The following is a 14012-nucleotide window of genomic DNA, read 5'->3' as shown; positions in this document are numbered from 1 at the left end:
TATATTTGATTTTAAAATTATATTATACGATTATATTATAAAATTATATTATAATATTCTGCCGAATTTAAAAATAAATTAATGTCCATAGCTTTCAAAATTAAAAATAATTAAATAAATAACAACAATTTTGCAAAAACATTAAAGAACGTAAGAATATTATTCAGTAAAATTTTAGGTTACTTTGAATTTTCGATTTCCTAGAAATGTACTTTTAAATCATTACTTTTTTTGTTTAGTACTTGTACTTTTACTTGTACTTTTTACTCGTTCCTTTTTAAATAAGAACTTTTTACTTTTTACTCGTTACTTTTTTTAAAAATACTTGTACTTTTACTCGTTACTTTTTAAAAGTAACGTTGCCATGTATGATAAGAATGATATAATTTGTTGAATAACTTACAAATACCAATGCCCAAATTATAAATATTTTTTTAATTCTTTCAGATTGCAAATCTCAGTACCATAGATACTGTCATTCAAATAACCCTATAAATGCTAAGAAAAAAAATACACAAAAGGTTTAGTTCTATTAAATCTCAAGGTGCTCTTGCACTTTTGAAAATAAGTCACTTGCAAAATGTGTAGGTGACAAATTTGAACCACAACAATACTCTATTTTTACAAAGGTTCTAAAATGTCTTTGGAAGAAAAAAATGAACGTATTTGATTAATTAACAAAATTTAAGAAAGAAAGTGTTAGCTAAGTTAAGACATTTTTTATAATTATTTCAGAAATGCAACTTTCGTCAAAAATTACAAAAAAAATTTTAATAAATAATTAAAAAAAGCATCACAAATAATTTCAAAAAGGACCATATTAAAAAAAAAGTCTAAAAAATTTATTCCAAGGTGGCAACTACTTTTTAAATGCTATTTAACGCTCCAAATAAAAATTTTGTTATATGAAGAAATTCACTGAAAGTAAACTTCGTTGTAGAGGTTAATGATTTATAAAGCAAATTATTTATCAGTTCATAAAGGCTCTAAAATGTCTTTGGAGGGAAAAAATGAACGTATTTGATTAATTAACAAAATTTGAGAAAGAATGTGCTAGGTATGTTATGACATTTTAATAATTATTTCAGAAGAAAATATTTGGAACAAATAAATTATTCGAAATGCTACATAGAATTTATTTTTAATTCGTTTCCAATATTTTATACAGTATTAAATTAATAAATTCCCGATACAAACAAATAAATGAAGGGGGAGAAAGTAACAATTACATCAAGAAAAATATTTATACATTATCAACATTTATGGAAGTTTGTAAAATAACATAATAATGAGCTAGTTAAGAATATTCATTCATGTTTTATTTATCTCCGAAATTTAATTTAGAACTTTAAACTCCTGGACTACTTATCACATAAATGTGTGCTCAAAATATCTGTCAGAAATTGGAGTAAGAAAAATTCCTACAGGGTGTTATACGAAAACTTTAAATTATTTGTTTTCTGTGAGGGGAATAGTAGTAGAAACATTCCTGAATCTAATCCCACCGCAATGGACCCGGGATAAAGTGAAAATTCAGTTTTAATGAATGCTTTGAATGGTCCTACCCAAAACCTTATTTAACTAGCATTATTTCATACACTTAGAACAGATTTTAAAAAAATCGGTTGTCCGTTATAGTGCCCACAAATTTCCCTCTTACTGGTATTTAAATAAGTGTTAAAAAGTTTTTATTGTATGTTATAAGTTCAAAAGTATATAATTATGACCTTTGATTAAAAATGAAGTAAAAATGGATTCATGGTCATTTCACTGAAATGTATAATGCAAAAAATTCCAATAACAGTTACATGGATGAGCACAGTTGTACAGAATTTTCCACTTTTAAATGCAACTTTCTTCAAAAATTACAAAAAAAAAAAAAAAAAAAATNAAAAAAAAAAGCATCACAAATAATTTTAAAAAGGATTAAATATAAAAAAAAGCCTAAAAAATTTATTCCAAGGAGGCAACTACTTCTTAAATGTTATTTAACGTTCCAAATAAAAAATTTTGTTATATGAAGAAATTCGCTGAAAGGAAACTTCATTGTAGAGGTTAATGATTTATAAAGCAAAATATTTATGAGTTCATAAATCAAAATAAGTACGATTATAATAAGCATTTTCCAACCACACACATCGTGCGTCATACAAGATTCGTTGAGAAAATTTAAAATTTAGTAGAAAATTTAATTAATACAATAACAAATACAATAAATTACAATACAAAAATACAATACAATAATTCGTGACCCAATCTAATGCAGAATACCCAGGCAAAAAACGGAGCACCCTAGGTAACTTTTGATCCTAATGATCTGGTTTTCACGTTTTTTGACTCAATCTTAGTTGTTCGAGAGCCTTATCTAAAAAATGACAACTAATTAGTGCAAATGATATTTTAAGCTTCGTAATCAGGCACAAAAATACATTTCTTTGACTAAGCATTCCTTTTTGCGTAATATTTGGATTCATGACCATCGAAATGTGGGGTTCCTATAGTTTAGTGAGGAGAGCTAAAACCCTTCTAGATAGGGAAGAAGGCTGGCACATCCGTAATATCTTTGGATGATTCTACAAAACTATATTTTAAAATCTCAAACTGTTTAAAACTAAATGCGCTTCAAGAATCTAAAACAAATTCACACTTCCTCTTTATAAAACACATAAAAAGAGAAAATGAAGGGAATTCATTCTAATGATTCTGGCTATTAAGTCAATGTTTTGGTCCAGAAAATGCTAGGAGAGTATTATTTTTGCATACCAGGAGTGTGCCATTTTTATATATACTACATATATAAGGTCAGCTATTAAGTTCTGATGACAGATTTAGGCTTTAAAAAGTTCGTCTAATCGAACCATCAATCCAAATAAGTCACAATTTAAAAATCAATTGCTCAGTAAAATTGAGCAACAATAAGTAATCAGTAAAATTTATTTTTGACATGTGATTATCGTTGGATAAACGAATTTTATTATTGCATTCAAAATTTTTGTACTATAAAATAAACTTCATAACAGTGATGATAATATGGTAATTGGTACAGTTTTAATAAGAAATTCTTCCATCGATTTTCCGCAGTTTTAGAAAATATTGTTTCAAAAACAGCAAAGATAGTGTATTAATATTTAAAAGAATATATTATTTTCATGAGATATCAATTTAATTTTTTAAAAATATATATTTAAGCTATGCTTATTTTTCTTCTTAGTTTAGGTTTTTTTAAACCAGTGATTACTATTCTTGTTTCAGAGTCTGGAAATTTGCCTGAGTACCCCAACACTCTTCACATCTTTCTAATTGATGTTTTGAAGCTTACAAATCTAAAGCTATGCATTTACGAGTCCGCGAGGAAGAGCAAAATACTTAAGACAGTGCTCCTAAAGGCGGCAAGTCATGGTGAAAAGTCAAATTTGTGATTTTCGTGAGAGTGGATCAGTTGGAAGACGAATGCAACTATGAGTTCATTATGCAATTAAATTCTATTTAAAAAATCCGATTCATTAATTTTGAAAAAAAAACTGTTTTATAATCCGTGAAGATATATTCAATTTCCTTTCTGTAGCATGGCAAATTTCTTTGTTTTAATTTTGTCATTGATTTGAGTTTCAGTTTACAATTTTAGGAAAATGTTCTTTGAAAAAAAAACTGTAATGAAACTGTAAAAAACTAAAAAATTTTTTCGATATGAGTTTCAGATTAGCATTTTAATCCAACTTTTACAAACAATCGTTTCAAACTGCATAAACACTTCATACAGAGTCGTTGTCTAGAAAGATACGAAAGTTACCTACTGATTACCTCAACACACTTTAAAAATCTTTACCTGCTGGTTAAGATTTTTTTAAATGCAACTTTAATTTATAATTTGTTCAAAATAAATGATTCTCTGATCCTTTTTTAAGATCTACCCGTGCCTGGAAAATGAGGATTTTTAATTTCTTAAAATTAGAATTAGAATTTCAATAGAGCTTTTCAATTTTCTAATTTTAATACCTAAATGGATGTGTTGAATCACTTTTCTCCGAATGAAATCGATTTATATATTTCGTTATTATGGAATATCTTGTAGCGCGAGTCATCAAATATTCTAATCATGATATTAGAATCTAATAACAATATGCACTATGTTTGGCAACATATAACGCGATACAAAATTATAAATGATTTCGAATAATTTTCAATCGTCCAAATTGCCATTTCAAAAAAATAGTATTTTTATTTAATGCATTTTATAACATTTTATTTATACTATGTTGAATATACTAGGTTCAAAACACGTTTCGTAAATAGAAATATAATTTTTAAAGATGAAACAGATGATGAATGTCCAACGCCAACAAATGACCATGATGAAACACACACTATTTTTTCCCCTGCGAGATCGCTATTGAAAACGAAGATCAATTCTTTTGTCTGTGATTTAAGCAAAGCATATGAGGACATTTTTCTTTTTAACTACTGAGCTAATTTCATGTTTGATCCTTATGAGACATAGAACCTAAAACGTCTGACGAGTCTATTTTTTTCCTTCTATCATCTGATTTTTTGATGCACTCAATTAAGCAGAATAAACTGAAGTTGTATTATTTTTAAAATAAGGTAGAAAAAACTTTTTTTTTTGTTAGGAGACTTTGGCCCATTCTGAAAATCTTATCTTCGTATGATATTAGGTTAAAGGTACAACTCAGATATCGATAGACTTTTTATTATTTTTATCTCAGATATTTCTTTTTCAAGTCACGCCCCGATAAATTCGGCCCTTTTGCTAATTGTGCAACGCCGCCAGCCACCGCTGCTACACCAAAACCACCCAATTTCAGTCATCGGCACTAGGCGATTTCTAATTTATGTAATTTTTCATTTATGCTAAGATAAAATTCCTATTTGTAAAAAATGATTAGTTTTGAAGTAAACAAAAATTTAAAGAACACATCTTTAAAAAAAAGTCACTGCTATGAAGGAAAATTTTTTTTTTATAATTACATTTCAAAAACAATTTTTTAAAAAATTTTAATTCCAAACATTAAAAAATACTGTGTTTGGCTTAATCTAAAAATGAAATTAAAATCTGTACATTTAACATAGTGTCTTCAATTGAATCTCTGACACAGAACGCTATCATCGCCTGTGTTTTATTGTACCAAGAAGTACAACCTGTTACGTCTTGTACTAAACTTGTACGTCTTGTATACATTCATTATAAGTAGAATTTGCGAAAACAAAATACCAATAAAAATTGTCAGGTAAAACTTTTAAACTGTGAGGGAAAAACAAGCTTGTCTTTAAACATCATAATTTAAAAGGAGCCAAATAGGCGCAAATAACAATTTTTTCTTCAAGCAAACCAGGCTGGACATTTTCCTTCTAGTAGCATCTCTTCTTCAGAAGGCATATACTTTTCTACTTTTGGAATCACATCTTTTTCATCATTCGAAGGATGGTAATTTTCGTTTAGCACTAAGGGTTTTAATTTACTGCTTGATTGAGTACCAATAATATCTTTTATCACAATCAAGTTCTCGACTTCAGTTCTGGACACTAAATCGCTATCTTCTGAATAATTTGTATCTTTTTGGGGAAGAATTTCTGTTTTATTAGCAGATCCATTGAGTATTTCTTCCTCGGTAGTGCGCGTAGCAGGCACGTACTTGTTTTGCTTCCATTCGGGAGACTTTCCTTCTATTTCCATTTTAACAGGATTATTAAATGGTATCAATTCTTTCTTTTCGAGTATTCTCAAAGTCATTTGTTCAAAAATCTGCAATTTTTTAAGAAAGGAAAATGAATATTTAACCTTTAGTTACCTTTGCATATATTCAAATGTAACGTACTAGGCGGGGAAAAAGGATATCACCTAGAATAATTTTTGTACTAATAATCGTATTTAGCAATTTCAACGGTTCCAGTAGGATATGTGACCTCAAATATATGCTGACTAATCAGTAGCCGCTATGCTAAGTAATTAGCAATAAAAGTTTTGAATCTGAGGCATAATTTTTTCTATACTATATTAATATACGCATTTTTCTGCTAAGAAATCTAAAGTTTAAAACTATTTATGATGAGAGGGAGGGGATTCGAGGAAAATTTAAATTAATTATTTTTAAAGAAATAAATACCTAATGTAACTTACAAAGAGTTTAACTTCTGCAAACGTAAGCTAAAAAATTATCTTATAATTTTTCGTTGTTAGTCGATTACTAAAACTTTTTTTAATTACAAAATACAATGTTTCTTATTAAGTCGTCAGCTGATTTAATTTTTATTTAGTAAAGAGATTTTAATAAAATATAACATTCCGCGAAGTTTTATAAAAACATATTTCTGATTGAATGTGGTTATACATCTGTTTTTATTTTTGTTGATTCATTCTATGGAGTGAACAATTACAATTATGTGCAATTATAATAATGATCAGTATGCTTTCATATATTTGGATTAATATATTTATAGATTACTCAATGTACATTTTAATAATTAAATAACAAAAGCGACAAATATATATGAGTATATAACAAATATATATGAGTATAAATAAAGATACTAGTTTTTAAAAGAAAACTTTTTGTTTCTTTGAATCAAACTTTTGTCACATCAGTAATGAATAGGCGAAATATTTTATTGCTTGAAAGCTAACACGAGAAACAATTTAACTATCATTTATTTAAACTTCAGCAATGATAAGGAAAAACTGTGGAAAGCCACGTTTACACCATTGTACCACCATATTACAATAATATAGGGTGTAAGGAAAAGTTCGACTAAAATATGCTCTAAAGTATACCCTAAAATATATCTAGAATAAATTTTAAATTGGCAAATAAAAGACACATTTTCATATAATTTCAAAAAGAATGGAAAAGTTAACTTGTTCGAAATAATTGGTGCTGTATTTACTTTGATTTTATAATTTCATTGTAATTAGAAATAATTGGCATTGCATTACTTGAGGCTAAGGGTTATTTCCTCTCATTCGATATTGACATTTCATATGTAACGGAATTTTTTGACCTCCTTAAAAGTGCTTTTTAAAGCTAACAGCCAAAACAAATTGTACTGCATTGTTTTTCCAGAAATTTGTGACTAAGTTATTATTATTTCAGTGTAAGAGTCTTTGTCCTTATTTTACATAAAACCTATTTTAATATCGCGTTAAGTAATAATATACAATGTATTATACTGTGTTGCAGGTAATTCTGATCGAAATCGATTGCCGTGTGAACCTAACTAATTTTTTTTCACTTTTAAATTTATTTGAGAAAATACAATCTGCTTAATTTTTTTAAAAATTATATATTTTATGCAGAGTACTATAAAAACGAGGGATATTTACGGTGTTTCGAAAAGTAATAATTCATTATATACTAATATACTCTATCATACTAACTAAAATAATTTAATATAAATTAAGTATGCTTCTAGTACTTCTAGATACTTCTAGATAGTAAATACTTCTAGAATAAATCTTCCGCAAATATTCAAAAAAAAGTCATATTGTCACATTAAACTAATATTACAGTAGCTAACATTCAGGAATTTTTGAAATGGAATATAATTCACATCTGGATTTGTTTCTCATCGATTATATACACATTCTTCTAAGAGAAAAATACAATCATGCAATCATAGTTGTATAAAGGTTAATTTAAATTTCCGAGTAAGTTTAAGAACTTGAATCACTTACAAATAGATATTACTTTAACATTCACATTCAAACTTTATGTGTGTATAACTCTTGTATATTCGATTATGTCAAATATAAATTGCGAAAAATTATACGAACGCGTGCACAAGGGCTAATTTATAGAAATGAAATTTCAAGTAAAATCGTCTGTCAAAATAAAAAAAAAAGAGAAGGTAATGACAGATTGATATAAATGAGAGTGAAGAGAGAGAAAAATTAGAGATAAACAAGATAAGAATGGAATTTTTGTTCATGAAAAAAAAAGTTTTCTGATGAAACGAGTGAGCGTTAAATAAAGTATTGTGAAAATTGCAACATTTGTTACGTTTGTTTCATTAGGAATGTTATAAATATAAATTTTCTTTTTTAAGAAACTTATTTAATAATAATTTTTAATTACTTTAATATTAAAGTTTCGAAACCCTAAATTTTTTAAGAAGGCAATTGTAGTTGGCAAAATTGAATAATTTGGTGAATGTAAAACGTATTTGGTGAATATAATGTGTCTAATCCTCTTAGTTTTGCTGCCATTTTTTCAGTTTCTTAAGTACCTCTCGAATTTAGTTTAAAATGAGACTATCGTATCAGATGTATGTACGTAGAGATGGTGAGAATTGTAAAATAAGTTTCTATGGAAGCTTGAATTAAATCTATAATGTCTTACTTCTTTAACATTTTCACCAGTCTTGGCACTGCATTCAAAAAATTTGAGATTTTCACTTTTGGCAAAATTTTGGCCTTCTTTAAAAAGTACTTCCCTTTTATGGAGAAGGTCAGATCGAGCACCAACTGTCAATTATAAAATATTTTCATTAAAAGAAACTTGAAATCTTAAGAAATATAGTCATAAAAAATTTTTTTTTTCTGGGAACGTAACATTATTTTTGCACTAATGCTCTATTCGTTAAATACGCAACTGTTCTTGAATTATATCAGTGGATACTCTAGCATAATAGATGGTTCATTTTATAAATATGAGATGGCTCGTAGGCAGCTGAGAAGTGGAGAGATTTCGACACGAGAAGTTGTCGTACCATATGAATGCCTCCTCCTCACTAATATATTCAAACCAAATATTTTCTCACCCAAATATATTTTTTATAAATGAAATTTCTAATGTCAATTTTAATTTGTATCATCTAAATGACACAGTGCACACATACAGACATATTTTTTCCCATTGAGATATCCAGAAATTTTTAAAGTTTCAAACATTAGCAATTTGTATCAAGCCTAAGGGATACAAACTGAAGATTGCGCTAACTCCATGGTCATAAACAACCGTTGCATTACTCGGCAAAATATTTAAATTAGTATTTTTACTTCAGAAACCCTGCAATGCCCAATTAAAAACCTGCTATGCGAAATCTTAGCGAATTTGCAAGGTAGAGGGTGCGTTTATTGTTTCTCAGTGGCCAAGTTGTATTGTTCTACTACAAGTATTGTTTCTACTGCCAAGAATACAATTTAAGTCACACGAACACGTCACAGCCCGTTTTACAGGGAGAACCAATTCATTCATACACAGATCGTAATTTTAACCTTAAGTAGCGAACGCTCAATCTCCAATTCAGTACCTCTAGAGGTACAGATTTTTTTATCGGAACTTGGTAGACTTTGTGCCTCCGGCAGCAGTCAGTATTTGATACACGGAATTATTCGGGAAGCGGGATTCGAACTCATGATCTCAAGAACACGAGCCCAACGTCCTACAAACCAGGCTATCTCAGCCCAAATACTAGAAGTAATTAATAAAATAAATACTTATGAATATGATAGCTTCTGGAGCTAATTTCCTCATTGTCTCACGCCATTCTCGAAGTTTCTCAAAGGTACAAATGTCTGCTGTATCATAAACCAGAAGAATACCGTGTGCATTTTTAGTTGTCCTGGAAGAAATTTCTTTTAATATATCTGTCAGCATTATCAATAAATATTTTTTTTAATTCTTGCTGTTGCTCTTCGAGTAGAAAATTTTATTACTGAAAGGATATTTACTTACTATTGAGATAAATATAAAAATAAATTCAGGAAGTTTAAAAAAATGAAGGGACAAAGTAGGCATACAAAAAGAATTAGTTGTAGTAGTACTTTATTTAAATCGCTGTAGGGCAGAAAAAAGAGATAATGGGGGTGGTCTGGCAAACACCCCTGGATGATCTGAAGACACGCTATCATAGTTTTGATCCTCAATAGAGAGGATGGCTCCCCGCTTTGACAGCCCAGATATCTGTGCGTGAAGTCGAGTACTTTATTATAGAACAATTTAACGAGGATCGATATCGCACACCCTCATTCCGTTCGCAGGCTGATCAGTGGTCACCCACCCACACTGACGCATACGCACACCACTGGTTCATTGTCCACAGCCAGTGATGCTTTACTTTGGTGATGTACTACCAAACTACTGGAAACTAAGTCTTACGAACAATTCAATGTAAGATAGGAAAAGAATAAAACCTCGTAAAAGTGCTCAGAGCCGCAAACGCGACCAACAGTCGCAAATTATACGCAAATAATTCAATTTTTTAAAAATATCTTAAGGGTACTAACATTAACAATATCAAAAATCTGAAGAATACCGTGTGGATTTTCCGACATTCTGGACAGAAAAATTCTAAGTAGATTGTAACTGGATCATCAAAACAGTTTTATTTTTTTCTTTAAGGAGAAGATTTTATTACTTAAGGATTTGAACTTATTATTAAGGTAAATGCCAATCAATGTTCCTGCCCCACCTAATTCTGGTCATCCAGGAAATTTTACTGAATTCTAACATCATCACAAACAATCTGGTAACAAGCTTGTTTGTTATAAAGAGATTTAAGAAATATAGCAAATGAGCAACTTAAATAATTTTTCCCGTGTAAACTCTCATTATGCGATGATATAAATATACCAGAATCAGTTAAAAGGAAGACAAAAATTCTAAAAATTTAAAATTGGTTTAAGACTAGAAAAAAACTCTATCATACTAACTAANTTAGTCATGGTTATTAAAAATAAATATTAATTAAGTTTTGATACAGTAATGATGTAAGTAAATAGTACAATCAAATAAAAGTTTTATTGGTAAATACGTTATATTTTGCAAAGAAGTAAGCTTTATTTAACTCTAAAATGTGACAAATTTGATTAAAAAAAGAATTTTTTGAACTTACATTGGCACGAATGCACGATATCTCCCATTGCCAGCGTTAACTCCAATAAGTAATTCAACAGTTTTTTCCTTTACCTTAAGTTGTTTAGTGAAGTAGTCCCAGCCAGTTATCGTATTAAAATTTTCTGAAATGATGATATACTCTTTAGTTGTAGTAAAACTTTAACTGACAAACATGAGTAAAATATAATCATGTAAAAGTACCAACTTTGTGCACTCCAAAGCATTAAATTTTTTTTAAATTTTATTTATCCTTTCTCCTTAAGTCATTAAAATGTTCGATATTTTTGTGCAATGAACTCACTACTTTTTGAAATATATAAGATCTTTAATAGTGATGATATCATTAAATCTATCAAACTAAGTAGAATGAGATGGGCCGGGCATGTAGTGAGAATGAGCCCAGAACGAACAGCATTAAGAGTCTTTTATGCAATCCCCTCCAATGAAAGGCCGAGAGGAAGGTCCAAAAAGAGATGGAAAGACTGTGTGGATGAGGATTTTGCCATCCTGAAAGTAAAGAACTGGAAATCAATTGCTGGGGGAAAGGCAGAATGGGAAAAGCTTCTGAGGAAGGCCCAGGCTTACAAGGGGCTGTCGTGCCAATGCTGATGATAATTTCACTACTATTAATGGTCATTGAATTATTATTATTTTTTGTTTCAGTAGATACAAATTTGAAAATTTATGGAAAATTGTCCAAGCAGAAGATAACAGAGAAAAGGGGAAAAGAGTTAACCCTTTAACGCGGAACTTTTATTAAACATATTTTTCATTATTTTGTATTAATCTAGGACAATGTAAGTGAAAAATATTATATTTAAAATTTTAATAATTTATGGATATGAAATACAGCATGAAACACCGGTGTCGGCGTAAAAGATAAAATCTTTCAAACACGGCTCTATTCCAAACAATAATTTTTCTAATTTGCAATTACTTAGATCTAAGAGAATTAGCTTAACGTTAATTAAACTTAATGTTAATTTTACTTTTTGCGTATTTTGCTATATCTCGAGAACTTTCTAACCGAATTGAAAAATTATTGCACACAAGACACAAGTATAAATTTCGTTTATCCGAAGATAATTCAATGCAAAAAGTAACTTTGAGTTAATATTTAAAAAATTTTATGATTTTATTTAAGAATGCTTGAAAAATGAACAAAATCGGTCGAACAGTTCCTGAGAAATCGAATATTAAATACCTGAAATTTTTTAAATTCAATTTCTCATGAACAATTCAACCAATTTTGTTCAGATTTTGTATTTTGCAGAGTAAAATAATATTCTGTAAAGTAATGTAAAAAATAGTGTACAATTCAAAATTTTTTCGACAATTATTAAATAAAATAATAAAAAATATTTCCTAAGATTTAATTTTTTGTATGGAATTATCTTTGAATAAACGAATCAAAATAAGCCTAGTATTTATAATAAAAGTGCCAATCTGACTGTTTTAGAGCAGCAGACAAATTTAAAATTATCAAGATGGTGTTGCAAATTGACTCTGAAAATTCTGCTACCGGGGTTACAACAATGCACAGTGCTCCTGCAATGAATTTATGTGGGGGTAAATAACTCGAGTAAATTTAATTTTAGTACACCAGGATTTTCAGGTAATTCTCAAATTTTTGAGTAGTTTGTTAGTCGTAAAAAAGATATAAACTTATTCACTTTACTGCTGCGGAAGCCTTGTAACCTTTGAAGAGTAAGCTCTGTGAGGCTCATCTCTATTTTCAAAAATCTCCAGAATGTAGGGTGATCAAGAAGTTTTTGAGTCTTGTGAAAAACTTTTACATTTCTTTAAATAGTAATAATCTTCTTCAGCTGACTAAATTTCAAGATATCAGCAATTTTTATGACTTTCCTTACAGTTTTTCGAGGGATATAATTTTTTCTTTTTAGATGTCAAGATTGAACCTTTTTTTTACTGCAATATAAATTATTCTTCTAACGTGAATTCTAACGAATTTTCATATGTCACACAAATGATACTATTGCTCTGTCCATTCAATTAACATACATTATCATGAATATTATTTTAAAAAATAAATGTATTATACTTGACAATGAAAATACTAAGCTATTATCCTAAAATTATTTTTTTTTAAATTAACTAAATAAAATATGCTTACATAAAAACTAATTTTTATGTAAATTACCTTCGAATTTTCCAATGATATATGTTCGAACCAAGCATGTTTTTCCTACGCCTGAAATGTGAAAGAAATAATAAGTAATAAATAAAATGTTCTTGCTTATCAAAACAAACTAGCGAAACTAAGAACAAAATAGAAATGTTCAATTCATGTAGTATAATTAAACTCTAATACTAAAACTAATTAATACTAAGACTAATTAATACTAACTATTAATAATAATAATAATTAATTGCTTTTTGATCACGGATTTAAAATTCTCAAACTTTATAAAATCAGAGCTGACTACTACGCAGAGTTGGCCGTTGATTACAGTAATCGATTCCAACTGTAATTGATTACAAATAATTACAGCTATGTAATCAATTACTTGTAATCACGATTACAAGTAATCAATTACTTGTAATCGTGATTACAACTTTCAAAAAATTTTGATTACAGATGTAATCATGATTACAATTCTGATCACAGTAATCATGATTACAATTTTGATTACAGTAATCAATTACTTGTAATCACGATTACAAGTAATCAATTACTTGTAATCGTGATAACAACTTAAAAAAATTTTGATTACAGCTGTAATCATGATTACAATTTTGATTACAGTAATCAATTACTTGTAATCATGATTCCAAGTAATTGCGATTACAAGTAACCACAAAAAAAAAAACGATTACGAGTAATTATGATTACAAGTAATCAAAATATATGATTACATGTAATTGTGATTACTTGTAATCAAACAATACGATTACAAGTTATTACGATTGTATACTATAGTCAAATTTTTTATGTAAGTATTCATCTGTTTACATATTTTTATGTACATAGAATGTACGCACGCATAAACGTACTATTTGCGATTCCTATACATACAATGTATGCACAAACGTTGTTTGTACGTACAATATTCATAATTATATTGTAATATACTTAATGCAATGCGCATATGCTTAGTACATATAATTATAGATTTATGATGCATGTACGCATGTATGTTA

General features: G+C 28.5%; 1 protein-coding gene across 7 annotated transcripts in view; it reads right to left on the bottom strand.

Annotated features, from left to right (window-relative positions):
• Positions 1–1121: 1121 nt before the first annotated feature.
• The window catches only part of LOC107455303 (ras-related protein Rab-6A-like), a 69177-nt gene continuing 56286 nt past the window's right edge, over positions 1122–14012 (bottom strand). For 3 of the 7 annotated variants that reach the window (XM_071177406.1, XM_071177409.1, XM_071177403.1), the window contains exons 5-6: positions 8352–8476; positions 1122–5761 (exon numbers count right to left, since the gene is read on the bottom strand). In XM_071177406.1, the coding sequence (XP_071033507.1) occupies positions 5339–5761; positions 8352–8476 (548 nt within the window). In that variant the 3' untranslated portion in view covers positions 1122–5338. Of the gene's footprint in view, positions 5762–8351; positions 8477–9451; positions 9577–10848; positions 10973–13011; positions 13063–14012 lie in introns of all 7 variants that reach the window. The other 4 variants (XM_071177405.1, XM_071177407.1, XM_071177408.1 and 1 more) reach the window with 2 other exon arrangements.

This window comes from Parasteatoda tepidariorum, chromosome 2 (assembly GCF_043381705.1).
Source record: "Parasteatoda tepidariorum isolate YZ-2023 chromosome 2, CAS_Ptep_4.0, whole genome shotgun sequence".
Classification (NCBI taxonomy): domain Eukaryota; kingdom Metazoa; phylum Arthropoda; class Arachnida; order Araneae; family Theridiidae; genus Parasteatoda; species Parasteatoda tepidariorum.
Note: the sequence above shows the minus strand (reverse complement) of the source record. Positions and strands in the feature narration are given on the sequence as shown.